This window comes from Panicum virgatum, chromosome 1N (assembly GCF_016808335.1).
Source record: "Panicum virgatum strain AP13 chromosome 1N, P.virgatum_v5, whole genome shotgun sequence".
In the NCBI taxonomy this organism is placed as follows: Eukaryota; Viridiplantae; Streptophyta; class Magnoliopsida; order Poales; family Poaceae; genus Panicum; species Panicum virgatum.
The window spans coordinates 2,303,306-2,330,558 of NC_053145.1; the positions used below are offsets into that span (position 1 = coordinate 2,303,306).

General features: G+C 44.4%; 5 protein-coding genes across 8 annotated transcripts; 2 read left to right on the forward strand and 3 right to left on the reverse strand.

The window, feature by feature from the left end:
• Positions 1–652: 652 nt before the first annotated feature.
• LOC120654511 lies at positions 653–3,912 on the reverse strand. 2 transcript variants are annotated; one of them, XM_039932068.1, is made up of 6 exons: positions 3,474–3,912; positions 3,179–3,374; positions 2,883–3,065; positions 2,711–2,794; positions 1,587–1,668; positions 653–1,431 (listed from the first exon to the last, which is right to left on the reverse strand). In XM_039932068.1, the coding sequence occupies exons 1-6, from the start codon at positions 3,791–3,793 to the stop codon at positions 998–1,000; spliced, it is 1,299 nt and encodes a 432-aa protein (XP_039788002.1). In that variant the 5' UTR covers positions 3,794–3,912; the 3' UTR covers positions 653–997. The 2 variants fall into 2 exon arrangements, with proteins under 2 accessions (XP_039788002.1, XP_039788003.1); XM_039932069.1 differs by having other exon boundaries at positions 657–1,431; positions 3,179–3,338.
• Positions 3,913–7,863: 3,951 nt separating this feature from the next.
• On the forward strand, positions 7,864–10,153 carry LOC120654513 (protein LOW PSII ACCUMULATION 2, chloroplastic-like). The gene is made up of 3 exons (XM_039932070.1): positions 7,864–8,323; positions 9,019–9,172; positions 9,840–10,153. Exons 1-2 carry the CDS (start codon positions 7,933–7,935, stop codon positions 9,156–9,158), a joined length of 531 nt encoding a protein of 176 aa, XP_039788004.1. The 5' UTR covers positions 7,864–7,932; the 3' UTR covers positions 9,159–9,172; positions 9,840–10,153.
• Positions 10,154–10,714: 561 nt separating this feature from the next.
• On the reverse strand, positions 10,715–11,635 carry LOC120654290 (GATA transcription factor 7-like). Its single transcript, XM_039931797.1, has one exon. It carries the CDS (start codon positions 11,633–11,635, stop codon positions 10,715–10,717), a length of 921 nt encoding a protein of 306 aa, XP_039787731.1.
• A 466-nt stretch (positions 11,636–12,101) lies between these two features.
• On the reverse strand, positions 12,102–16,724 carry LOC120654514 (3-isopropylmalate dehydratase large subunit, chloroplastic-like). 2 transcript variants are annotated; one of them, XM_039932071.1, is made up of 14 exons: positions 16,506–16,724; positions 16,298–16,429; positions 15,854–16,177; positions 15,660–15,728; positions 15,460–15,576; positions 14,916–14,990; positions 14,750–14,827; positions 14,566–14,661; positions 14,347–14,396; positions 13,720–13,774; positions 13,505–13,636; positions 13,294–13,341; positions 13,036–13,194; positions 12,102–12,466 (listed from the first exon to the last, which is right to left on the reverse strand). In XM_039932071.1, the coding sequence occupies exons 1-14, from the start codon at positions 16,557–16,559 to the stop codon at positions 12,326–12,328; spliced, it is 1,530 nt and encodes a 509-aa protein (XP_039788005.1). In that variant the 5' UTR covers positions 16,560–16,724; the 3' UTR covers positions 12,102–12,325. The 2 variants fall into 2 exon arrangements, with proteins under 2 accessions (XP_039788005.1, XP_039788007.1); XM_039932073.1 differs by having other exon boundaries at positions 12,303–12,466; positions 16,298–16,426; positions 16,506–16,670.
• Positions 16,725–20,886: 4,162 nt separating this feature from the next.
• LOC120654515 (AT-hook motif nuclear-localized protein 2-like) lies at positions 20,887–25,548 on the forward strand. Of its 2 annotated transcripts, XM_039932074.1 has the most exons (6): positions 20,888–21,104; positions 21,178–21,651; positions 23,211–23,278; positions 23,447–23,578; positions 24,629–24,790; positions 24,940–25,548. In XM_039932074.1, the coding sequence occupies exons 2-6, from the start codon at positions 21,210–21,212 to the stop codon at positions 25,258–25,260; spliced, it is 1,125 nt and encodes a 374-aa protein (XP_039788008.1). In that variant the 5' UTR covers positions 20,888–21,104; positions 21,178–21,209; the 3' UTR covers positions 25,261–25,548. The 2 variants fall into 2 exon arrangements, with proteins under 2 accessions (XP_039788009.1, XP_039788008.1); XM_039932075.1 differs by having other exon boundaries at positions 20,887–21,651; positions 23,462–23,578.
• The last annotated feature ends 1,705 nt before the right edge of the window (positions 25,549–27,253 follow it).

A 27,253-nucleotide genomic window follows, 5' to 3' on the forward strand; every position in this document is an offset into this window, starting at 1 on the left:
CGCGATGGGGGAGCTGCTCGTGTTTGGTGCTTGCCGCGGTATAGGGTCGCCAATATTTATGGTGGGGCGCGGTGAGCGTCCTAGTTCGAACCAAGATCGAGTTCGTGTCCGACCTGAATTCGAACTAGAATGGCCTCCGAATCAAACAGATTCATGCCCGGAATATCCGACGACGCCCCGGCTGGTCCCGACGATCCGTCTTGTTACGGACAGGATCGGCTTTCAAGGTAGCGATCCTCTCCTCTGGCTCGCGCCAGGGTTCCCTGTCACGTACGATTTGCTGGGCCGGAGCTCTGGCGGGCCGCCGGCTGCCGGCAGAGTGAGGCGTGTTGGGGCAGCGACTGACATGGAGACTCGAGAACATGGTCTTGCTTGCATGCTAGTGCCATCTGAAGGGAAGATGCAGAGGCAGGATGCGCTCTCGTACTCATGCTTGGCTTGCGCCACGGTGGCCATCTGAAGTGGCGGCCTGTCGAGCAGAGGAACGCTTCGGCGGACAGTGGCCTGGCGAGCAGCCGGACGGCGTAGTCGAAGCTCTGTCGTCGAGGCAAGTGTCGAGACCAGTGTCCACGGGAAATCAAAGTTCGACCAGAGCGCAATTTGTTTCACAATTTACCAGCATAGAAACAATTTACCAGTATCTATGCTCAACTGAATAAGGCAAAAAAAAACACTTATAATTCCATCTGCGTAGTCCTCTCTAGTTTGACCTTGAGATAGAAGGTTACATGAAACGAATTTATACATATATAGTTGGAATTCCTTCCCCAAATGTAAAGTACAATGATTTTTACCCTACTCCCTCTCATATTCGTTGACGGCCGGCAGCATATATACACATCAAAATGCTTTGCATCCGCTCTCTTCAGTCTCGATGGCATTTGCCCCAATTAACCAGGCATTGAATCACCTCTCCCTCCAATCTACGACAGTGAATCAGGGCGAGTCCAATAACCATATTGGCCAAGGCGGAGGACGCCCAGAAAAAACAGCAACTCTACAATGTCTTCCTCTGCCCCACGAATTTCCGCGCAACGCCAAAGATGACAGCCTTCGTCATGAGCCCTTGATCAAGGGTGCACGCCAGAGCGACTGCCCCGCCAAGCACGAGGAACCTCGCCACATTGCTTCTCACAGGTTTCTCTTCTGCTTCCACAATTTCTGATTCATCGCTGTTGGTCTCCAGTGACCGAACAAAGTTGTCGCCAACCTTAGTATTGATCCGGGCCATCAAGGCACTCTTCGATGCTGGCTCCCCAGCAGCCCTGGCCTCCTGATAGGCCCGGAGTCCAGGCTCAATTTTCTTTACACATCCCCACATTCCCTGCCGAATCCCAAGCTTTGCAATCTCGTACGGGATACCCATGTCCTCATGGTGAAACAGGAGAATCTCACAGGCTGTCAACCCTCCATTCCCTCTCTTTGATTCCACTGTTCCAATACCAGCCAAAAGAAAATTCTGAATTGGAGAAGAGCCCACAGAAACGGAAAGAAAAGGAATTTCCTTGCATTCAGTTCTAATTTTTCTGTTATGCAACTTCTATTGTTTCCCAGTCTCAACAATAATAAGCAAGGAAAATGATTACCTGCACGGATGCACCAGCTTGAATAATATAAGTCAACTCGTCTAGGTTTGTTGCGGCGTGGGATGGATGAGCATGGTATACCCTGCATCAAGTTACAAATACATCAATGGCTAGGCATGAACACATGGTAGTGATCTGAGCAATGCCAGCAGAACTAGCCTCAAGACTACCCCTCACTAACAAGAATATAAACAAATTCTTTCACCTGGCATCGGTGTAGAAAACATCTCTGTGTAGAGAACCATCCTATATTAACCACTGTATATAAATGCTCATACTCACGAAGCTTCGGGGTTCTTGTTAGATGCCCAAGGGAGAATAATTTAGGTCTAAATTGTAGTGGAAGCTTCGTGAGTAGCCTCAAATTATTTTCTCCCTTGGGCATCTAACAAGAACCCCGAGGGGCAACCATCACCCATAATTGAATGATGGAAGAAAAATAATAGTGACTTGTTCATATCAACTAACAGAAATTTGATGAAGAAAAATAGCGAAAGCATTTATATCAATTCAGTGAAGAATGATACAAGGAGTAAAATAAGGAAGCAGAGAAGTATACAGGCAGTCAAGAAAAATAGGAATGAGATAACATTTATTAATGGGTAGCTACTACTAAATGAAGGTTCCTTCAATAGTTTGTTTTCAGAGGAATAATGATGAAAAGGAAGAGTTGGAGACCTCCCTGTCAACAACTTAATATTAACATCAAAACTTCAATGATGTTAAAAGCCTGTCTAAGTAAGTGTACTCCAATGGTGGCCAAGTGGCCTCTGGTCGGTATCATTACATGTAGCCATCATGAAATATCAGGACTGGAAAACAGCCGCTGAACTTCCTATCAGTTACCACCAGGCAGCATGCAAAACTATGATTGCCTAGCCAAGCAATAAATCCATATAACCTTATGTCTGTGCCTGTTCCCAACTGAGTTAGTTGAAGGGCAACAGCATAAATTCTGTCAACATTACAGTGTGTATGTGGCAAAAGCTATATAGACCAAATTCACTCGAGAAAAAGGATATATTAGGGATCAAGCATAAGTCCCATACATCCTGGGATCAACCCCCAAAATAAGGAAGAATCATCAAAGAACAACATGTATTAGTTTTTCAAGTTTGCTTTACCTTTGTGACACAATAGTAGGCGCCCCCCAAGTTCCATATCCGACGAGCAATTATGTACTCTCTGTCACTGCAGAAGAAGGGGAACTGCAACAGCACGAGATCAAAGCATAAGCTGATAACTATAAAATCAGGAAAAATTATAGCAAATATACCATCTGAAGACCCCACTTACCTTCCGGACCCAATGCACTTTCATTGTCCCGGTTGTGTGGCACTCCTCCAGCGTCTTATGATAGATAAGCATATCATCCCACTTGTTGGACATCCGGAACTCATCGTCCCCGAAGAAGTCCCTCACTTCCTCTGGAGTTGCATTCTCAAAGATAGTACTACTCTGATATTGTGGAGGTCCAGTCTAATTTCATCCAAACAAAATTCAATCATTACACAAACATGAAATTAAGTAAGCAACTAAGCACATAAACACTTCAAATTTTGCAACAGAAAAGCTCGTGAAGATTCGTTCACCTGGGCATCCCTCCTCCACGCCTGGTAGGTCATGGTGGGCAGCGACTTCTCCATCATCTTGATCCAGGACGGGCCGCCGTCCCTGCCCTCCACCAGCCTCCATAGGTTCACCAGGTCGTCCTTCCCCACAGCCATCTCCTCGTTTGCCATCTCCGGCGACCTGCCAAGCACCACCATTCCGTCAAAGGCGGGCTCCCTTTCACACGCCAAATCCACCAAAGAAAACGGCTTAGACCACAACCCAGACCAAGAACCACAACGCATTTCTCCAAACAGTTTTCGCGAGCCTGCATACCCATGCGCGGTTGCCTCGTCCTCCTGCTGCTGCACGGCGGTCTCGGAGTAGCCAAGCGGCGCCCGGAGGCGGGCGGGGAGCTGGGCCTTCCAGAAGTCGAGCGTGGCAAAGGGCGGTTGCGCCGGCGCCGGTGCAGCGGCGTTGCCGTCAGCGGTGGCGACCAGGCCGGCGGCCCAGCGCGGGCGCCAGGCCCAACCGAGCAGGAGACCGAGGAGGGCCGCCGCCCAGAGGGGCACCGCGAGGAGGGACATCTCCCAGACCGCCCCCCACGCGGTGGGCTGCTCCAGCACCCTCGCCACCGCCGACAGCACGTACCCCATCGGAGCCGACCCGGCGGGCGGCGAGGCGTGGGGGGGCGGACGCGGCGGTGCGGGTGGGGTGGGGGGCGGAGAACAAAGGGAAGGGAGGAATGGGGGCTTTGCGCCAATGGAGAGGATTAAAGACTCGATTTTTTTGGATTTTTTTCTCTCTTTGGGGAGGGAAAAGGTGTGGTGCACGAGTAGAGACGGGGTCACTGGGGTGTGGTGTGGACATGGTGCATGGACCATCTCACTCTCTGCATATTTTATTTGTTTTCAAACATTGTTTTTAGACTTTGGAGGCTTTGGGATCCGAGTAGCTTCTTTTTTTTGAACATTGAGAGTTTTGAAAGTTGAGCAATCCTCTCTCTTTTTTATTTGGACTTTGAGAGTTTTGGGGATGCGTTTTTGCTCTTCTTTATAAGAAAAATGAATTGATGTGGTGGCAAAAGCAAGGAGTTGGGTGAGCGATTTGTTTGTTGGCTAGGAATGGTAGCATTTATGTAAAGGTGTTGGTTGCTGCTTTGATGTTCTAACTTAGGTTTCTTTTAGTAGTGTTCTTGTGTGCTTTATCACATCATCTGATTAGTTGTTGGTTGGGAAGTTGTTTTCTCAAGAGTTTCATGTCATCATGGTGTTCCTTAAAAATACAAATTACAAAAGGTGCTCTAAAGGAATCTAAACATGAATGAATAGAACTAAAGGATTGCACTCTAGGCTTGCCTAAAACTACGATCCATGTGTAGATGATCAAAAAAGGGGGTGCAAATGAATGTAAGCCCGTTTCTTTGTAGAGTAAGAAAATTACCATACAAGGTTTACATCAATTCCTACCAAGTCCGCACATTGAAGCAATTAATGCATGAAACTCGTTGCACTTGGAGTGTGTTACACCAGCAGGCTAGAACTGTTGACCGGTCAACTTGGTAAAACATATGTGCGTGCATACCATTGCTAGTTGACTAAACACATATGAGTGAACTTTGGCTTTCTTCTTTTCCTTCTCTCTACCAATAGTTTTTCTTTTAATCACCTCTCCCAATAGTAGTCAGTTTATGGGGCTGTTCGGCTGATCCAATTTCGACTTGTCTCGGCTTAAAAAAAATCAGTCAAAGAAAAACAAAGTTTGGCCATGGCCCATGTGAGGGCAGCTGTGTCCTGTGTGCGCGCCTGTGGACCGGGCGCAGTGACGTGGGTGGCCGCGCCCCAAGCGATAAGGGGATTTGGGGGCTGAGGCTACTGGTGGCGCGTATCGATTCCGGTGGGGGCCCAAATCTCCTCTCCGGCCAACCGCCGCGCGCCACGTCGGCCCGCGCCCCGGCCGAAACCCACCGGCGGCGACGGCTTGCCCCTATTGGCTCGCCGTTCGTGGGCTCGGCTGGCTCCTCTCCGGCGGCGCCACATCACCACCACGAACCAGAACCACTAGCTGCCGGTCAGGTCGGCATCGTGGTCAGGTCAGCTCGCCGGAACGGCAGGCAGGCCGGCGGCCGTGTTTTTTTTTTTTTTTTGCGTCCTTGTGGGGCTCTTTTCGAGTTTCTCTGATTTTTTTTTAATTTTGAGAAACGAGTTTCTCTGATCTCCTTTTTGTGCGTTTTCCCCTTTTGCTATGATACTCCTCCTAACATGCAATTTTTTTTGTTTTGGGATAAGCTAGCTGCTGCACGAGTTGACACTTGGCCGGGACTAATCCTAACATGATCTTGCTTGGCCAATGGCCATGGGTCACTTGTAATTGCAACCAATGAGGGAGTTTGACCCCATTTCTGCGCAGCTAGTTGCTAGGACTAATCATAATCTCTTTCTCTTTTTTTTTTACATTTTGCCAATGTGTTTTTTGACATAGATACTATAATAAATATGTGCACAAAAAGCAAGAAAAACACGTCTGTTAGACAAAATTACGTTTAACGTTGTCATCGAAAGAACTTTTATTTTTTAGGCATTGAAAGGAAAAGGTCTATAGAACAAAATTGTTGTCATCAAAGTTTGTCGCATGCTTAAAGAAAAAGAAACAAAATTGTTGTAATAATAAAAGTTAGTTGGTGAGGCGCATCTGGATGGATGCATGTCTGAGGTCAAAGGGACAGCTGCTGAGCTTCGCTGGCTGGCCGTGAGCTTCGTCCTCGTGTACTTGCTCCATCCTTAGGCCTCAGCCCGTGTGTTAAACGTTTGGGTCAGTTGGATCCATGCCACTCCAATTTCTTGAAATTGGATCTCATGTTGAAATCCATGTCATTGAGTGGCATGATTTTCAACATGACATCCAATTTCACGGAGTTGTGGTGGCATGAATCGAATTTTCCCTAAACGTTTGCCTTGACACACGAAACCGACGGCCACTGATGCTAAGCTAGCAGGACCACCATCCACTAATGTAATGATAATGCTTGCTGCCTTTTCACCGAAAGCATATGATATGAATATGATTTGACGATTTGCATCTCGGATGACATGATCTACTAGAAGCTCGCAGTCAACCAAAGCGACCATGTGCTTCTCTCCGTCTCCTCCGCTCAATAAATAAATAAATAAATCAAACCACATGTGCTAGATAGCTGCTCTCACACTCATAACGTTAACATCATTTTCGTGTCGTTTTTATTTGCCTTCTCCTCCTTTTTACCTAGTGCTACCGTACCCAAGTTTAACTACACACCATAGCTACTTTTTTTTTATCAAAACAATGTCGATCATGCATGCATGTATATATACCTCTTACCATCTTCCTCAGAGAACCAGTACCTCGTGACATACTCCCTCAACTTAATGTTATAAAGCTTAGTCGTTTCTTCATTATGACAAGTTTTTAAGTAACAATTACCCCTATGTGTCATTTATGCTATATAACATAATAACCTTTTTTAATAATAATATTAATTTTGTATGTCATAAAATTTATGTAACAATTGTAAAGGTCTTATCCTAATAAAACAATATACTCCCTCTAGCATGGTAAAATAAGTCGTTTAGGACATCGACACAGTCTCCAAGAACAACTTTGACCACTATATTTTTTCTACAAAAAATATAAAATATAGTTAATATATACTTTTACGAAACTACATTTCAAGATGAATCTATTTACATCACTTTCATATTTTCAAACTCAACCCGAAAAAAATTATTTATAGTCAAAGTTTAAAATGTTTGACTTCAAACAAACTCAAAACGACTTCCTTTACCAACACGGAGGGAGTACTTATTTCTATTTTAGAAAGAAATTTGTTGCGAGTATACACAACTAACATCTCTTCATATAGTTCCCCTTTTCCCTTTCTCTGAGGGGAACAACATGATTTGTTGGGAGACAGGCCTTTAAACAAACAAGTGAAGCTAATAATCTCTATGCATAAGTTCAGTGGTGACAACTAATACATGTACTTTCTTTCTCGAAAGAAAATCATACACGGATATCTTATACCGTACCTATAAAGCACACGTACCTTTCAATCATAACCACTTGTGATTAACTATACAAATGCGTGTGTCGTCTTCTATCTGCTTTCCCACAAAAACACAACGAAATAAAAGATCAACCAGTAGCCCGTCCTGCCGATCGATCTGAAAGCATATGCATACATCGGTCGATCTTATCCTCTACGGCCACCTATCATTAGAGCAAAGAATTCATATTTTCAAGCTTAACTTATACTATTCCATGATACAATAACGCAAAACTGTTTAATTCAAACAACTTTATTTATAACCATTTTCATCAACAATAACATCAATGGCAGTTCGAGTCCCACTATTTGCCCTAAGAAAATGTTGAAATCTAGGACATGCCCATTATTATTTTGGCGGGGAATAGGAAAACATTTTTTCACACTTGTGATGATGTTTTAATCGCCTAACATGAATCTAAAGCATTATTTACCATTACTCATAGATACTCCCTCCGTCCTGAAATAATTTACCCTTATTCATAGAGAATAAGTTATTCAGACAGACCTTTATGCATGGCCTTTTAAAGTTTCGGCACGAGATTATGCATGCTTCAGGAAAGCAGTGGAGCTAAGCTAATGGAACATGAAGCAAGTGGGCTCAATTTTGCCGGCGCCGGCCCAGCCCGATTCTTCTCTCCGGCCCAGCCCCCGAAGTTGTCGGATAAGCCGCGCGCGGCCGCGCCGTCGCCGCAGAAGCAGAACGCCGTCGCCATGGCGTCTCCCTCCACCGCGTTCGTCCCCCGCGCCGGCTTTCCCCTTCTCCGCGCAACGCCGCTATTCCGCGTCATCGCCTCTACCTCGGGCGCCGGGAGCAAGAAGAAGGGCAAGAAGCCCAAGAGCGGGGGTAGCAAGAGAGCCAGCCAGGACAAGGATAGCGAGGCGCTGGAGCCTCCGGCCCCCGTGGTACGCCGCGCCCCGGCGGGCAGCGCGTCGATCTTCCAGCAGCAGCAGCAGGCGGCGTCCAAGGCCGGGGGCGCCGGCGGGAAGGGGCCCACGGAGGAGGAGCTGCGGCAGCGACAGGCCAACGAGAACGCCTTCCTCCTCGCATGGCTGGGGCTCGGCATCATCATCCTCGTCGAGGGCATTGCGCTCGCCGCCTCCGGTAATATATTATATATACAGAAGCAATTTGGTCTCAAACTTACAATGCTGCATTCGCTTTGCTTATTGGTGCTGGTGGATGGTGATGGTAATTGGTAATTATAATTCAGTTTAGCACTCTGCTTGCACCTGCTGCCAGGGCGCATTACCTGAATGTAGTATTGAACATCCCCAAATGAGGAACTGTAGTTTTGAGCTCTGTGAGTACATAACTACATTAATAGACGATTAAAGATTTCATTGTGGCAATTGTTGATGAATTGAAGAAAAACTTTCATGATGCATTTTGGTTGCTTTCCACTCCACACCATCATTCTGTGCGCTGTCACGTGGCCAAACTTTATAACCCATCCTAGAGTAGATACTCGTTCAAATGGGGAACACCTAAATGAAATCACAATCTAATACTCCTGTCTCGAGAATTTTTCAAGTGGAAGATGTTGGTGCAGGAATGATCTGAGGAAGTGTAGTATGAAGCACAATAGTACCAAAGAAACCATTTAGCTTGCTCATCTAAATGAGAGAGAATGTCCAGCAACAGAAGCAATAATTTAGTTATGTTCGTGTCACCTAACTAGTAACTACTAGTTGAGTTGTGAGTTTGACTTAGCCAGTAATTATATGAAAAGGATTTTGATACTGCAGAACTGTTGAGCCAAGTTAGTCATCTCTTAAACTTGTACATGTTATATGCAGGCTTTCTGCCGGAGGAGTATGACAACTTTTTTGTCAAGTACCTTTATCCATCGTTCACTCCAACAGTTGTTCTATTTTTGGCGGGTACAGTTGGATATGGTGTCCTCAAATACTTTGAAAGTGAGAAAAGCAAAAGCTAGGTGACAACACAAAGGTGGGACTAGATATAATCATCTTGTGAATTTCTGTGATTTACTTATCCTAATTTTCTTCACGCTTTAATCTACATTTTGTGATATGCTATGTACTTCCTTGCCGCAAAAATGCTATTTTTTCCCTATAACTTGTTTCATGCGTGGAATACATAAATTTCCTAAATTAGATGGGATGTATGTTGAGGTATCAAGCAATTATAAATCCAGCACTTGATGAAGACTGAAATAAAGAAGCGATAAATGAGTACCATTGCACAGTAAAGTCCTTTAGAGTTAGATTCTGGATGCTACACTAGGAGCCAACTTTTTTAAGCAAAAGGAGGTTCTGAGGTTTATTATCATTACTATGCCTTTTTGTATTCATAGGTAAGATTACAATTACCTAAACTAGAGTTGTGACAATGTACTTCTTTATGGTTTCCTGACTTCCCTGATATAGTAATGCATCCTTGCAGTTTTCATTTGTCCAAAAAATCCATGTTCCATACTAAGTTTTTCATGTTTTGTCCATAGACCACGGCATATCTCTTTTGAGTCATTTCTTGCCTCTGTTGGACCTGCTAATTTTATCTGATCAGATGCAGCATAGCATGATAAGCTTTTCATGTTTTTGTTTTCTAGACCATTATATATGTAATCCTGCTAATTTTATCTGATATAATGCAGCATATATTTTGAACAAAGTTGAGATGCACGCTATGTATGAAGTATTACGGCAGAAGATGGGTGGCAGAGAAGTAGACTGGTGTTGTAATTTGTATGAAGTTCAGTTGTATATCGGTGTTTGGGATTAATCAGCTTGTAGAGGTTTTGTTGTGGTTGTGGATAGCATTGCTGTCAGAGAGTTTAACTTGATTAAATCGATCTATCGATGACATTGAAGGAGCATTTTCGTGATTATGCTCCCTATATATAACATGTATGGGTTTTTTTTGTACATTGTTACTGAATAAATGTGGCATATATAGTGTTTCAGGTCAGTTTTCTTTTGCACCAAATAAACATGAAAGCAGGCTTGCCATTTCCCCGTCACACTCTATCTCATATCAAATTTTGAACCATTCTAGCTTCATGAAAAAAAATTGGATATAAAGGCATCATACAGGAACCAATCTGAATATAATACACTGTCCATCATTGCCAAAACCCTTATAAAGAGTGTGTTGTAATGCGCCTCAGTCTTGCAACAATTTATGCATTAATTATCATATATCACAACACCAGAAGTGCCTGCAGTAACATTGAAGAGAGGTCATCTCCATCAATGTGTAAAATATTTTGATAGCACATAGGACGCTACTTCTCCGAATTTAGTTTGATCTTTGCATAAGAGGATGAACACAAAACCCCAACCATAAATATTTAAGTAGCTTACAATGAAATCGTTTTTTTTAATAATGAAATCCATGCATGGGATATCACATGTCGTCAGGGAAATGTAGATATATATATTTACAATAATTCAACATCGACGAATCTTTAGAATCCAAACCAAGAACTGATAATTAATAGCCTACAATTAATTATATTGTTTTTGGATGTCATTGACCTGTGGATATATATGTACAGACATCCATGAAATTAGCATAGTCTGGCGCCGGCAGCATATTGGAAATCTTCTCTTTTAGTACCTTCGTCTCCCTCAGCTTGACCACCTTCCTGTGGCGGTTCGAGTGCTTGTCACTCCGGAAGCTCGGGCTCGTCGACGGCCGGTACTCGGGCAGCAGCTTGTTCATCGTGTAGCGGAGGCCGCAGGCGTTGCATAGGGTGCCCGGCCCGTCCGGTCCCGCACGCCATTGCGGCGTCTCCGTGCTGTCGCAGTGCGTGCACGCTCTCTGGGTCCGCCTGTTCCTCGGCCGCGCCCCGAGCAGGCGCTGGCGGACACCGCCGTCAACGCTGCGGCCGCCGTCGTGGTCCCCGTCGCCGCCGCTAGCGGTAGCGCGAGACGCGGGGACGCTTGGCATATCCAGCGACCACAACCGCTTGCGGCGCTTGACGGACATGTCCCGTTTCTTCCTCGGCACAACGAGCCGCGAGACAGGCGGCGGCGGCGGCGACTCGGTCTCCAAACTGGACGTAGTCGTCGTCCATGAGCTGTCATCGTCCGACAGCGCGGCGCGCACCGGCGGCGGCAACCGTGGCGCGCCGTCGGAGCAAGCGCCCCCGTCCCGGTCACCAACGTCGTCGTCGGCAGCGTCCACGTCGAAGACCTCTTTGCCGCCCCCGGTGGGCAGCACTCCCCATCCCCGGTGCGGCGGCGGTAGCGCGGCGGCTGTGAAAAGGTCCTCAAGCAGGTCGGCGTTGAATAAGTCGGGGTTGGTCATGATGGTGTCCAGCGGGTCGTTGGGGCAGCAGAGCCCGGCGTGGAAAAGGCACGGGCCGCCGCCGCCGCCGCCGCCGCCGTACTCCGCGGCATCGGGAAAGTCGTGACGGGAGAGAGAGGGAATCCCGAGTTCACTCATGTTACGGATAGCCGGCCGGTCCAGTTATTAGGGTTTATGGACGGAGATCGGAGGAGGAGATAGCAACCGACCGCGTGAAGTCAGAGTTCAACATGGAACGGATAGAGTTCAGATATGTGCACAGTATAAAGCACGTTACATTGCTAGGGAGAGGCCGTCTCGAGCCAATCAGGACTCTTTGTACATATATCCATTGTATATATAGTAAGTTTGTAAGCTGCTAACAAACAAGTTCTGCGAAAACTCTACTTGAGTGCTGATGTGCACAATAACAACCATGCATACTGATTTGAGACTAACAGTTGCTGATGTGGACAGTAAGAACCATGCACAGTGCATACTAATTTTTGAACTAAACAACCGAGAGAAATCTCGTGACGGTGATCGTTCTCCCTGTCCACTTGAACGCATAAGTAGTGTTTTAGAACTAGAGGTAGCACTACACATAGGGGAGAAAAGCTGCTGCTGCTGGTATGTAGATGAATGCATTTTCCTTCTGTAACAATCATGTTTGTTCTTGGTAGTACACTGTAATAATGCAAAACCATGTGCATCCCGATTTGCAGTCGCTAGCAAGAAAAAATGCTTATTTCTCATCCAGAGACACGTCTAAATTAAGGTTCAACATAAAAAAAAACAGTACTAATACAGGCATTCTGTTACATCATGAACTCTGTGGTTTCAAGGTCGTTACATGAGGAAGTCCCTGGGATCTGTGACATACCCCGTCAGGGCCGAGGCAGCAGCGGTGTACGGGGACGCCAAGTAGATCTGCCCCTCCTTGTGTCCCATCCTGCCCGGGAAGTTCCTGTTCGTCGTGGACACACAGACCTGCATCCAGATCATAATAAGTTGTTAAAATATAATTCATCATAATTGTCATTGTTGACAAAATAGAATTTTGAGCTTGATGTTTGCCTTCACAGACTGACTTCAATCAATGATAAAAGGTTCCAATGCACATGTAGTTTCAACTGACGCAAACAAAATCTGTAGGGGGGGGGGGGGGGGGGGATGCAACCCCCCCGCCCGCCAGCCAAAGGAAGGGTCTAGTACCGAACTACTAATGTATTCTAGGGAGGAGCTCAGGCCTACCAAGGGAGCTTTTTTGTTTAGTGTTTCCAGCCACAATTATTGGGTTAACAACATTAGAACAGTGACTTAGCACGTAACTCAGACTATGGTAGCAATTCTGTACCCAAGTAAGCATAAGTGGGACATCAGGTAGCCAGTCAATGGTGTGAGATTTGTATGGGCAGAAGATAAATTATTTTATATTTAAATATTTAAGTTATCATACTAATTTATGGACATAAAACCATAGTAGCCTTGCCCCAGGTATACATTAAGTACCAAGCCTATTTTACACAAATTCTTCAAGATGTGCATAAGATTCTTACCATCGGTTCATTCATGCGTGCATATGTATCGCGAGGGCCACCTAAACAAGCACCACAACTAGGGCTAGCTGGTGTGTCGCATCCAGCCTCCTCAAATATCTGGGAGCAAGTTTTGCCACCAGATCCTGGTACAGGGAGGCTATATACGTCCATCCACACCTGTAAAGATTTCAAATTTTTTGTCAGTAAATATGAACAAGTCTATAGGATGTTACAGTGTTACTTCTGGATATTTTTACTCTAGATACGTAAATTTACCTTTTGTGTCGCAGGGACAAGGAACGTGGGGACTTTAACCTTCTTCCCCTAGATTAAGACAAAAATTTGCAGTTAGTCAAGTCATCATGGGATAAAATGATTTTAAAGGTAGTAAGTACATGCATTAAGTACAAGTTTCAAGTACACAACGGGTATCATCAGAGTATCATCCAACATGCATGCACACCATGGTAGGGTTCAAGATTCTTACCGAAGCTAAGAACACCTTTGCAGCAGCAAGGAAGTCCTCCGTCTTACCACCAGTGCAAGAACCAATATAGACTCGGTCAATCTTGACATCTTTGCATTCTCTTGCTAGAGCACGGTTGTCAGGTGAATGTGGCTGCAGTTCATGAAGATTATCACTTTTTTAAAGGAAAACTAACAAATCCAAGACAAAGATTTCCAATAGACTACATTACAAACCTTGGCAACTACTGGCTCCAGTTTGGATACATCAAATCGATAGTCACTAAAAAATCTGAGGAAGAACCAAAAAAATAAGTCGATCAAATTAGAGAACCAAGGGATCAATAGCTTATGCACATGCCATATCAAAAAAATCACACAGAGATAGAAGCTCAAAAGTTGCAACAGGAAAACTGTCTAGCTGAATGTTTGGTGCTGCTACTGTTAGGCAGTGGTTTAGCTGAATGTTTGAGATAGGAAAATCAATGTTTTTTGAAGTTAGGCAATGGCTTGGCTGAATGTTTGGTGGTGCAATCCTCAGCTGGTGTCCCCAGCAAAAAGTTGTGAAGGAAAACACTCGGCAACAATCTATTTCTTGTATATATATGCATAACATAATCAACTTTTCACTTTTCAGAACACCACCTGAACACAAGGACAAACTTGTTGAATAAGTATCATTCATCCATTTAATCTTGAATTTCAATGCTGTCTAACAAGGAGTCAAGTTTATACAACAACAACAACAACATAGCCTTTTGTCCCAAGCGAGTTGGGGTAGGCTAAATTTTAAAACTCTAATATGCAAATTAATGCATAGCATGAGCTAAAGGACAAGAAAAAGCAAGGGCGGTCTATAATCACCTGGCCTGAGCATCACTGTAGACAGGTTCATAATCAACGGATGTCTTGCCCTGAAATATACCAGTATGATAGATATGATGTCAGAACTATCATGAAAAATCATTTGCAACTTGTTTTGAGCACTCTCTATCTCATAGACTCATATGTTATTGGAATGTTATGAAAGAAAAGCACATCGCCTCAGTTTTATCAATAGTATTTCGGAGGTTAGTTCTGTACCTCAAGGTACTTAAATGTAGTTTCATCAGCAGGCACAACACCATTCTTTCCACCAGCTTCAATAACCATGTTGCACAATGTCATTCGCTCTTCCATCTAGCAAGTGTGTGAAAAGAATTAGTTCAATGTTACATAGTGTATTAGTGTGGGTAGGTATTAAGCTAATCTTGAGCTAGCAACGCACATTTAGACTTTCCACAGTTGATCCAACAAACTCCATGGACTTGTACGTTGCACCAGATACAGATATCTCACCAATAATCTGTAAGTAGCAATTAACAAGAATAAGAAATCCCAGCTACATGTAGATCCGACGAGATGAACAAAATTAACATAGCTTGTAGCCTTACTTGCAAAATCAGATCTTTTGCGAGTAAATAAGGTGGCATTTCTCCATCTAGTACAAACCTTATAGTTGGTGGCACCTGAAAAATAAGATTAACATATCAAAACACTGTGTTTATTATCCTGGAAGTGGCTGAAGTGCATCGACAATGTATGAGAAAGCAATAAGAGGGTGTACAATACAAAAATGGAACACATAACTGATACAACAATAGGGCTAACTGGATACTACACTCTGACTTTTCTATGACTGTTGTGTTTTGAGGAAATGCAAGTCAGTGCAAACGATAATAACATTTTACTGATTCAAGGAACCTATCTTTAATTTTGATTTATGTGAAACCAAGTTTTTTGGCTGATAAAGTCTCATTTCCTGAAGATAAATTTATGCAAGTATCCTGACACATCAATGAACTATAGAATAGAACGACACTTCAGCAAGCAACTGGACCTATACCCCACAAATAAATGTCTTTATTTTTTTATTTTATTTGTTCTGTAAGAGTGGTTCTCAAATTTATCTTGAGGTAATGAAAACATTGGGCATACCTTGAGAAGAGCCTTTCCAGTGCCCAGTACAAAACCTGCATCGGTGTTTCCAATTCCTGTTGCAAATTGGCCAAAGGCTCCAGCGTTGCACGTATGAGAATCAGTACCAAGGAGAACCTAGACAGCAATTGGAGTCAGTCATTCCTATATGACAAATCACAGATTAGCTGAACTTGGTACAGCCAGTAACAGCAAGGTACCTCGCCTGGTCGGCAGTGACCTTCTTGAGCAAGTGCAACGTGGCAGACGCCTTTGTAGTCTGGATTAGCCTGCAAAAAACTCGAAAATGTAACTTCTGCAGGAAGAAAAACTTCAACAGGAACTTTAATTTGATACAAGGCAGGCAAGCTAAGCTATCAATTGAATGAAACGACAAGCAAATGGGCTTCCATACCTTGAAATTGCTGAGATCCTTGATGTCATAGAAGTACTTGATGTTCTGCTCCATACAGAAGTCCCTGAGGATATCAACATTGCGGTTGGCCCGCTCGTCGCTGGTGAAGATGTAGTGGTCCGGGATGATGACGACCTTCTCGCGGTCCCAGACCTTGGCGTCCTCCCCGAACTCCTTCTTGAAGATGCCGATGGTGCCGGGGCCGCAGACGTCGTGCGTCATTAGCACGTCGACGTCCACCCACACGTTCTCCCCGGGTTCCAGGCCCGCGCGCTCCGACGCCCGCGCCATGATCTTCTCCGTCATCGTCATCGCGGTCTTCACCTGAGGCGAGATTCGGGAGAGGCGGCGCGTAGGTACAGTACATCAAGCGCGACATCGGGAGCAGCAACATTCAGAAGAGGCGCGTTAACAGTCGCGGGGATGGGATTCAGCGGGGCGTACCGAGCCGGTGGACGCCGGGGCGCGGGGCGCGCGCGCGGGTGAGGCGACGGCGCGCACGCGGCATGACTTGCTCCGGCGGCCCGAGCCCGCGCGGTGCTGCGCCGGCGACGGCGCCGCGGCGGCGAGCTCCTTCTGCGACAGGGGAGGGAGCCGGTCAGTGACGGGACGCGAGCTGGGAGGTAGGGAGGGGGCGGAAGAGGGGACAGACCTTGTGGGCGAAGGCGGCGGATGCCTTGGCGGCGGCGGAGACGGAGGAGGCCATGGCGTGGCGGCGCGCGGGTGGGGCGAAGCGTCGAACAGCCTGCGGGGGCCGGGGGCAGTCAGGTCAAGGAGGAGGGGTCGGGGGATTGGGGGTGGTGCGGCGCGTGTGTTTGGGGAGTGTCGTGTGCGTGTTGGCCGCCGTGGGGCCCCCGGGTGAGAGGAAGGGAGGAGGTGATCGAGCACACGAAGGCGAGGCGGCGGTAGCGGCGTAGTGGGACCCATTTATACTGGGAGACAGAGAGGTGAGGAGTGTGACGTGGAGCCTTGGATTGAGATCGGCGATGGATGGGTCTGCAAAACGAGCACGGCTTTGTTGTCGGTATGATCTATCTCATCTCAAGTGCTTAGGCCTTTGGTTCCTTTTCTCTCGGGACTAATTTCCTTGAGCTAAAAATTTTACTCTCTTTCTGTTTAAAATTAGGGACTAAAAGAGCTAAAAGTTATTAAATTAATTGTACAAAAGACCATGTTACCCCTACAGGGGAAGGTACAAGTGGAGCCAGCAGGGTAGCAACCGGAAAAAATAGGCCTTTAGTACCAATAAGTACCTCCAAGAGGATCTAATGGATTTTAGTCCAACATGCACTTTTAGACCCTTTTAATTACTTCTATTTAAATTCTTAGGGACTAAAGTGCAGAGACTAATGCATTAGTCCCATGAATCAAATATGGCCTTAAGCTTTCTTGCAGAAAAAACTGTTTAAGCTTTGTTTTGACTGAGGGGGAAAATGACACATTTACTAAGGATTTTCTAGCATCTAAAAGTGCATTTTTATAAGAAAGTCTTTATAAGTGTAATTTGATCTTTGTTTTTTTTGTCCATTGCTAGAGGAGCTCTACATGCAAATCTATTAATTTTATTCACTAAATTTGTGTATAACTTGATAATTGTTGGTAAAACATGGCAACATTTCTATTTCATCATTCTAATCAGCAATACTTTTTACAACGCCACTACACAAGTAGTAGCATGCATGCTATCTAAATTCTTAGAATTAGACGTCTGAATCAATGCCGGGGTTATGGTGAGCCACAAGTTGTTTTAGATGGCTTTAATTCCAAATTTCACTAAGAACTATACTAACAAACTTTACTCAGCTATTGGTAATATAAGAATGACACTCCTTGGTAACTGCCTGATTCATTTTTTGAGCGCATGGTTGCTTGGGCGCTACTCTCGAGGAGTCGAGTCTCTGATTGTTTATGTGCCCAAGCAAAGAAACCAGCCACACATGTTGATATTTCTTGGGTTTTCCTATATTATGTTTGGAAGAACGAGACAGGCATGAATGACATTTTTTTCAGCTGTGTGACAGTCTGGCCAAGCTCTAGAGCCATTTTCCAACACAAACACCACCAGATATGGACTACTCCTGGACAGCTTTTTCAAACTTGGCCCCTACGTTTGCTCATTTGTCAGCCCGTGAATACGCGACCAACTTGGCAGCCCACGGACGACCGGCCCAAATAAAGTGGCAATGACGGTTTCGATGGCCCGCTTTAGAACAGAAGCCCAGAATAAAACTAGGACTTGTTGCTTCTGAGGGCCTCCTCCTTGTACCGAAAGCAAGAATTCCGCTGGAATTCCACGAGAATAGAACAAGAAAACGATGCGATTTCATCTCGAAGTTGTGGAACTTCCGTGTTCTACCAAAAAAAAGAAGATTGTAAACCATATTATTATATATTATATTATTATATACTATGAACTTTGGATTTTTCACCACCACCGGCGATTATCCTATCCTAAGTATCACATTTGTGAGCTCTAGAGACAAAACAATCAAAACAAAAACAAAAAAAAAATCAATATTTGAAATTGCATGATTCCATAGGGATAGTCAAATGAAATAAAATATCACAACTCTCAATTTATTATTAAAAAAACAGCTATTTTGTATGGAGAAAAAAATTATAAAAGATAAGGACGTTGGGTAGGACTTATCTGATACATGCATCGGGGTGTAAACTAATGGGCAAACAGGAACACGTCATGTGGTCATGATTTTAAAAACCCTTTTGGCAGTGAGAGGGGTAACCATAACACGCCAATCAACATCATTTCCTTTGGAAATAATGTGATATACTATTACCACGTCACCCTGACTACTAAAGTTATATGAAAAAAAACAATATAATTTGCACCACCTAGATCATCCAAATCCATAATTCGCGTAAAATAATATACTGCAATATTGTCCTATTGATCATATCAAATTGGTCAAAATTTGTCCCCCACTATAATATAATTCAGTCAAATTAAGCCTCCATAGCTTAGCATTTTTTATGATGTGCTGGTTAGCTGGTATATATAATTTGGTTGCGAGAAATTGGGCCCAGATGCATGTGAATACTTTGGAAATCGTAATTAACTAAGCGCTTCTACACCCTTCCCGAATATACATAAAGAACTAAAAATATATAATAAACATATGCATTCTAATATTTTTTTTCAAAAATATTAAAAATCATAACATGATATGGAAGATGATACATATGGTGTGGTTTCAAATAAAATGCTTACTTTTGCCCTGATTGTTCGTCACTGTTCTTGCCGCATTACTACTTTTTCTTAGCTGGGAGTTGAGATGCACTCTGGCATGTACAGATGTACGTACTATGATTTGCCACTGCAATGGATTTTGCCTGGATCTAACTATGCACTATTGACTAGTTTGCACTGGTCAAAAATAATTTTGTCTAGGAAAGCACTTAACATACCTGTGGAAATAACTAGCTAGTTAGTGTGAAGTTTTGATTAAAAGAGTAGAACACTTAAATGGTCTCTCCTTTAAGTTTCTTTAACCAAAAGATTCAACTTTTCTTTGTGGGAATGAACCAAACTAGTTAACTATTGTAAAACACTTGAAATCGATGTGCTATTGAAATATGGCCATCGAATAGGATAATCTAATCATTGCCACTTGCGCTAAAGCTAGTTTGGCATGTACTGACTTTTTCGTGTGCAAAGATGATTTCTATATTTATCGGAAGGTGTTATCATCGATCCAAGCTTAAGATACAATAATATCATCATTTCCAACTGCCTCAATGATATATCTTGTAGTCATAACCAAGTAATTATATATTAACTCCATTTGGTCAATAATATGTCGATATTGGATAGGGAAATGAGATGATATTTTACCATATGATTATTGTCATGCAAAGCAATAATGATTTGTGACCAGGAATCATCTTATATCGATTTTTTTTTTGCAAATTACATCAATGTTATCTTTTACATAGATCATCTAGAGTGTGAAACTCTCAAGAATTTAAAAAGGGTAAGCGAGCACGGTAAGCCAAGATGACATGAGAGTCTATGATAATTAAATAGGATAATTAATTACTTCTAGCCTTCTTGATTGCCATCATTTTACACAATAAGCATCTGTGGTGCCAGCAAAAAGTTACCTATTACCAGTATTATTTTTTGTTTAGATAATTAATTTAATAGCTATCAAGTCAGATAAGAAGTAGTTAAGTGGTGGGCAAGAGCCTCTTTTCCACCAAAGAAACTTCACATAAATTATTCGTATAAATTTGTTTGGTTAATAAAAGTCATCCTTTTGCTTTCCACATATATGCCCTTTACATACATATATCTTAATGTTTCCGTCGCTAGCTAGGCTATAAATTAGAGCTTTAACAAAAGAAACATCAATATAAAGGGCTATTTTGCGGAAACGCACTTGTCTTTGTGCAATTTTAGGGAAACGTCAATATAAAAGGCTGTTTTGCTGTTTTGCAGAAACTGACTTGTCTTTGTGCAAGTTTAGGCCATGAAAGCAGTAGCCTAATTTTTGAACACCGGAATTAATTGCAACGGATTTGCGAATCATTTTAACTGTGAGCCATGTATCTGTTACGGTCAATATGGTTGAAAGACATATTGTGCACTTCAGTGCCTAATACATATAAATTAACACTCTTCAAAACACCATGGAGTGCACAAATTTGCTGTGAAATTTGAACTTGAAGCCTATGTGAAATCCGGAAGGGTTCAAACACCACCAACTCCTTCTCCGATCTGCAATTTATTAAATCATTAAGGACCCAGCCAGAAAGACACCAAAAACATAAATTAATTCAGCGTCACACCGCATATTTCGAAATTGGCACCACGGGGATTAAAAATTCGCCCTCTAGACGATACAAAACAAGGAAACGATTAAACAATAAACCCCACCAATATTTTTCCCAATAAAAAACCCCACTAATTTAACCCCAATCACCAAACCGAACAAACTTAAATTTTTTAAAAACTCCGTCCATTTGCAAAATATTTTTAAATACTTTCTGTCCTTGTTTAAATTAAAACCAATCGATCCCTTTTATTTCCTCGCTGCATTTCCCATCTCTTCGTCTCCAACCGAACCTCTCTCCCCTTGTCGCCTCTGTTCTTGAATTTCTCGCCGGAACACGGCCGGCCAGACGAAGCTCGCCGGAGAACCGCACCGGTTGTGTATCGGCGGCTAGCTTGCAGAGTCCGTCCTCCGAGTCTTCTGGGCTCTGAATTCAGGGTCGGGAGTCTGAATTCCAGGTGAGTTCAGGCCCTCAGCTTCGTGATCGCGCTCGTGAGAAGAAGAGGACTCTGATGGTCACGGCCCGACCAGGCGCGAGGTAGTCTTCATTAGAAGAGCCCACGATGGCGACAACGGAGGCTTCGCCGGCCGCGGCTGATGCCGAGCAGCCGGCGCCGGAGACGACGACGACGACGATGACACCGACACCGGCGAGCTCTCAGCCTGCGCCGGCTGCTCCTACGGCCGCGTCAGCGGTGCCGGCGGCTGTTGCTGGGAGAGGAGAGGGGAAGCGGAAGCGGGGGAGGCCACGGAAATACGGGCCGGACGGGAGCCTGCTGCGGCCGCTGAATGCGACGCCGATCTCGGCGTCGGTGCCGGACGACGCGGGCGGGGCGCAGTACACGCCGGCTTCTGCCGTCGGGTCCGTCATGAAGAGGGGCAGGGGCCGCCCGGTGGGGTTCGTCAGCCGCGCGACGCCAATATCCGTGGCAGTGACGGCCGCCGCGCCCACGGCTGCGGTGGTCGTGTCAGCGCCGGCGCCGCAGCCACAGCTCGGGCCACTCGGTACGTCCTGCTCCTGCCCTCCTCGGCTTCCTCGCATCTCCAGGACGCCTTATTACTCGTTTAATTTTGAGAAATTTTCCCCATAGTTTCGTTCAATTTCGATCTGAGATTGGAATTTGGGGTCAAATCTGAAAGGTCGCAACTTATTTTAGTCAAAGAAACTCTCTCCTTTGTCGGAGCATAGTTGGTGAGAGCTCTGCTATTCTAGGTAGGTGAACTGAAACTCTGAAAGAGACATGCAGCCAAGTTTCAGTTCAGGTACCAGTACTAGATATTTCGGTAGTGCTCATGTTCTCTGAAGACGTGGTGCTAGTTGGGTACCCATGTCATCTTTTATTTGTGGTTTGAGAGCAACTCCAACAGACCCTCAATCAAACCCTCTACCCCAAATTTAAAGGGTGAAATCAAGAAAAACAACTCCAGCAGACCCTATACTTGAGTCCCTAAACTAGAGAGGCCTCCAAATCTCCTCCTCCACCCCCTAGGCCTGGGTCTCTAGGGAGCCCTCCATCCGTGGGTCCCACTCACCAGCCCCTCTAGACTTGGATGAGGGCTCAAATATGAGGGCTTCTGCTGGAGTTGGATGTATTATTTGGAGGGTATGAGATGGGGATCAGCCCCCAAAACTTATATGAGGGCTGTGATTTGGGGGCTATTGCTGGAGATGCTCTTAGTGGTTTCGGGCTTGCACCCTTTCATCCTTCATTCTGTGACACGCTAGCAACCTACTTATGCAACATCCATCGAATTGATCAAGGGATGGTTGCAATTTTCAAGCCTTAGTTCTTGTGCAGTTGTACTAACACCTTATTCCAGAAAAATAGAAATACAGTGAAAGTGGAACTGCCATGCCTGATGCAGTTGGAAGTTTGTAGCCTCACTAGCGTCAACACTCATATTATATATGTGATTGATGTGTTGTCATAGATGATGCAATCGAGTGGCTTGGAAGCCTATTTATCTACTTGTAGTTGGACAGAAAATATGGCTGGTGGTGATGTTAAATAAGTTGATGTCTCTTGGAAGCATATTCCTTTGGAGGAAAACAGATATATCGTTTGGTTGCTTGGGTGGATAAGCATGTGTTACGTGTAAAATATATACCGCGTTTTGGAAATTATTTGCAATGTTGTCTTTTTGCATGAAACTCTTAGGTCGTTAACTGTTTGGAATGGGCAGACAGATAATTGATAGGATAACTCAATATATTTCTCTACAAAGGCCAGGGAGATTACTATAACATATTCTGGTACGTTACATAGTCGGTTCTGCTACAGTAACTGTTTGTTGCTGTTCCTCCTTGTTTTTCCTTTGGTGTTAGAACACTACGCATACAGATTGACCTGACCATCTGGGCATGAGGAAAAACAGCAGTTGTGAACTTATGATGCATTAGTTGAATAGAATTATTGCTTCTATAATAGGGCAGCCAGGTGTACTTCTTGTACCCCCTCCATGATTGATAAAATGAAGGCATGGAATAATTCAAAGTGAACATTTTCCTGATAATTTTGTCTCCCTCTATTTCAGAAACATGATATTCTTTTGTTGGTTGGCAGGTGAATTGGTAGCTTGTGCTTCTGGTGCAAATTTTACGCCTCATATTATTAATGTTGCTGCTGGTGAGGTAAGTATCATGTATTTCATCTACTTGATAAGTATTCCTATTTAATAGCTTGATGAACTATACTGTATATTTGCTTCTATATTGGTACCCATTGGTCTTGAATCCGTGGAATTCAGACTCTTTTTTTTTTCTGGAGAGAGTTCATAACCTTGTTTATTTATTAACTAGGATGTCAATATGAAGGTCATATCTTTCTCCCAACAAGGTCCAAGGGCAATTTGCATTCTATCTGCCAATGGTGTCATTGCAAATGTTACACTGCGTCAACAAGATTCCTTAGGTGGTACAGTTACTTATGAGGTCTGTTCATATTACCTTCTGAAGTTATATACATGTCAGCAGCTGAAGCTAATAGATGAAGTTTAGTTCTTACTTGCTAATGTTACTTCCATGTTATTAGCTATCATATTGGTGGGTCATTCTTTTATTTTAATTTTGCATTTGTTCCTTGAAGAGAATTTTTGTAGTTTATTTCATTTAAAGGGGAGGGAGCTATGGCCATCAATGGCCTCCAGAACTAAATCAATATTCTTCACAGCCTTATATGGTGATTGTGTTGTTTGCCTGTGCCTCCATGAAAATGGTTAGAAAAAACACTGATAGGTATTCAAGCATTCAACAGATAAAGTGCTGCATGTAAATTGTGCATGGCCTGTGTAAATGAGTAAGCAAACTTTTGTGGCTTTCCCTTTTAAAATTAATATCATATAGTCCTCTGCAGTTAATATGTACTGAAGCATCTTTGCAGATTTTGATTATTTAATTGCTCATCTGTAGTATCAGTTCAAAAGTTTAATAATAGCTTTGCTAGTAGGAGAAATGCTGATTGCAGAAGAATTCTACAAGGTACTGGTTTGCAATGTGTTGTATCCCACTAAATCTCAAATTGCATATTATCATAAAACTAAATTTAGTGGGAAATTAGTCCTCTGCATACGTGCATTCAATATCAGTGGCTATAGCAGCCCAGTAGGAATGCAGAATGCTACTGCAAATTGGGAGCAAGTACAAATTGAAAGTCACACCATGTATGTGTTGTTGTAGAATATTCGTGTGGTTTGACTTTGAGTGAATAGGGCTAAATCATGATCAGGACCTTTCCACTCTTTGTGATGAAAGGTAAATGCATGGAAATAAAGTGGATGGAAACTAGTAGCACATCCAGCACAAAGAAACTGCAGAGAAACTATACCCGTATTGAGTTATACATATGCTTTAGTCATGTGTCGTTACTTGTTAGAGTATTAAATAGTCGCGGGAAAATAATATGCCCAGCTGGCCCATTGTTTGATAGTGCTTATATGTATTCTTTAATGATTTTTTAGCTGACACTGCACCATGTTAAATCAGGGCCGGTTTGAGCTACTCTCCTTGTCTGGATCTTTCACTCCGACTGATAGCGGTGGCACCAGAAGCCGCTCCGGTGGGATGAGCGTCTCCTTAGCGGCCGCCGACGGCCGTGTCATCGGAGGTGGAGTTGCCGGCCTCCTCGTGGCCGCTAGCCCTGTCCAGGTACGTGAACGAATCGAATTGAACTATAAATGCACGTGAAATGAATTATATTATGGTTAATCACATGATTAAAGATATAGTCACTGGTCCATGATGACTAATCGATGCATGTTTGTTAATTTGCAACCTGATGGCGTTGTGCTTGCCAGGTCGTGGTAGGAAGCTTCCTCCCGAGTTACCAGCTGGATCAGAACGCCAACAAAAAGCAGCCGATCATCGAGATCACGACAGTGCCTCCGGCGCCGGCGACCGTTGGGTTCACGATCTCCAGCGGCGACATGATGGAGGACTCGTACGGCGGCCGCCAGCATCCGCGGTCCGGGACGGCGAAAGGGGGCTCGACGGCGGCGGTGTTCAAGGTGGAGAATTGGACGGCGCCTGCGCAGCAGCAGCCGGCGCCCGATCAGGCGAGGAAGACGCCGCCGCCACCACCAGCGTCCGAGGCCAAAGTCCCCGTCCCCGGTGGGTGAGGCTTGCAGATCGATCCCGCGGCTCGTCGATCGGCTTGGCTGCTCGCTGCTCGTCAGTCTCCATCACATGAATGCCGGCCGGTTGGATCGGATCACTTGCACCATGCAGCAGCCCGTCAGTCCCTGCAGTTTATAAGGAATACAGTATAATTCAGCAATTTAGCAACCCTTGATGATGCCATTTCAGTACAAAATGGATTGATTTACTTGCACATTGTCAGGCGCGTGAAGATATTATATATATAGCCCTTAGTACTACTCTAATTAGATGTTGGCATTTTCGGCTCATTTGTGTGCATGATGCTTCATTAATCATTTTTTTGAATGAACCGCACAAGATGTTAAATACAAAACTACAGTTCTGGGAGACCCGACAGAAAAAAGAAAAGAAACGAAAAAAAAGATACACCCGGTTGGATTGGGATGTCAACACGGGGAACTCCGCAACTCGACTCTCCCGAGAAACACCACACCTCAACTCTTACATGGTTGGATTGGGGAATCAACACGGGTAAACACTCAAAACTGCAGAGCCATGGCGGCCGAGCAAGCCAATTTGCCACGACAGTCAACCTTCTCCTCCTCTTGCCTAGGAAGTCACTATCGAAACATGATCCCGTGTTGATAAAAAAGTCGAGGAAAACAGACCGCATCATGCCGAGAAGGCCACCGCTATGCGGGACCTGTCGCCATAGTACCGTTGTCCCACCAAACACCATCTGACAGAGTGAAACCACCGAATCCGGACCTCTCGCAGGCTGTCTCGCCATCACCGCGATGACACAACACGCGGGGCCTCGCCACACCCCCCGCTGGACCTCCTCGCTCTCGTCGCCATGCAGAAGACACCGCATGCGGGGGCCTCTCCACGTCCGCCACAGTACTCGTGTCGCGGATCCGTTCCTAAAGTCGCCATCAGGGTGATGAATGGTGTTGCCCCGTGTTTGAAGATCCCCATCAAACAGTCGAACCGCGCCCGCCGAACGACTGCATCACGTTGCGCCACCCACGCAACAGCTTCGGCCGCCATACTAGCAAGCCAAGTTGTCGCTTGCGCCATCTTTCGATGATGTACCACACCGGAGTTGTCGAGCAAAGCTGAGCAACCCGCCGCATTCCGTTGCAAGCCAAGCCGTTCCACGAGCAAAGATAGAGGCCTGTTCTGTAAAGCATGCCTTGCTTGTTTGATAACATCTATTTTATCTCATGACAGATGACTGATTAAAGGATCCAGATTGTTGCTAGGTTCAAGCCCTGTGCTCATATATGTGTTGTTTTGATTAAGAAGCTTTTGTTGAAACAAATCAACATTCCTGGAAGGTTCGTTCCACTGCAAGTTTACCTCATCTTCTTGAGGATGCTAATCCAGCATTATCTCATCCATCTTTATCTAAATCAAGCTTTGTTTCCTTGCTTGCAGCGGACGGACGTGCCCAGTTTTCTTGAACCAATACTCTCTATCTAGGTAACATAATAATAATTGATCCTTACTTAAACCGCATAACTTTGAGTGGCATGAAGTACGTTTCCCTATACGTGCATTTTTAAGGTGTGCATCATTGCTAATTTTTACAATATTTTGCTGATCCAGATCAAATAAAAGCCGTGGAGATAATACAACGATCTGAGATATTGGTGTCAAGCCTGATGTTTCCTGCCTGATGTTTCGTGGAGGGTTAAGGGGAGAGCTGTGCTGAAGGATCAAAACACAGTGACAGATGGCACTCTGTTGGCCACATATACACACATATCAGCAGACAAACCCTACACATGGAAAACAAAAACTAACTGCATCAATCTGATATGCAGTATTCATGACTCACATTAACATTGGAGATGAAGGCTATAATTTAGAGCCAGAGAGAAATGATTATCTTATAGCTTAATGTCCATGATTTTGATTCTTCACATGCCATAGTTTTGCGAGACTCAGAATCTCAGATGATGATGTTGTCAGGTACTCCTACTCAGGTGTTGTGTCTTGGTGCTGCTG

What these genes read in the sequence shown, in the direction of transcription:
- LOC120654513 (XM_039932070.1), top strand. Translation starts at nt 7,933, where the DNA reads ATGGCGTCTCCCTCCACCGCGTTCGTCCCCCGCGCCGGCTTTCCCCTT. An exon ending in CATTGCGCTCGCCGCCTCCG is followed by an intron (nt 8,324 to 9,018) that starts GTAATATATTAT and finishes TGTTATATGCAG; the next exon opens with GCTTTCTGCCGGAGGAGTAT.
- LOC120654514 (XM_039932071.1), bottom strand. Translation starts at nt 16,559, where the DNA reads ATGGCCTCCTCCGTCTCCGCCGCCGCCAAGGCATCCGCCGCCTTCGCC. An exon ending in CCGCCGCCTTCGCCCACAAG is followed by an intron (nt 16,430 to 16,505) that starts GTCTGTCCCCTC and finishes CCCCTGTCGCAG; the next exon opens with AAGGAGCTCGCCGCCGCGGC. An exon ending in TACAGTGATGCTCAGGCCAG is followed by an intron (nt 13,775 to 14,346) that starts GTGATTATAGAC and finishes GTTCTTCCTCAG; the next exon opens with ATTTTTTAGTGACTATCGAT.
- LOC120654290 (XM_039931797.1), bottom strand. Translation starts at nt 11,635, where the DNA reads ATGAGTGAACTCGGGATTCCCTCTCTCTCCCGTCACGACTTTCCCGAT.
- LOC120654511 (XM_039932068.1), bottom strand. Translation starts at nt 3,793, where the DNA reads ATGGGGTACGTGCTGTCGGCGGTGGCGAGGGTGCTGGAGCAGCCCACC. An exon ending in AAGTGCATTGGGTCCGGAAG is followed by an intron (nt 2,795 to 2,882) that starts GTAAGTGGGGTC and finishes GTGCTGTTGCAG; the next exon opens with TTCCCCTTCTTCTGCAGTGA. An exon ending in CCTACTATTGTGTCACAAAG is followed by an intron (nt 1,669 to 2,710) that starts GTAAAGCAAACT and finishes AACTTGATGCAG; the next exon opens with GGTATACCATGCTCATCCAT.
- LOC120654515 (XM_039932074.1), top strand. Translation starts at nt 21,210, where the DNA reads ATGGCGACAACGGAGGCTTCGCCGGCCGCGGCTGATGCCGAGCAGCCG. An exon ending in GCCACAGCTCGGGCCACTCG is followed by an intron (nt 21,652 to 23,210) that starts GTACGTCCTGCT and finishes GTTGGTTGGCAG; the next exon opens with GTGAATTGGTAGCTTGTGCT. An exon ending in GTGGTACAGTTACTTATGAG is followed by an intron (nt 23,579 to 24,628) that starts GTCTGTTCATAT and finishes ATGTTAAATCAG; the next exon opens with GGCCGGTTTGAGCTACTCTC.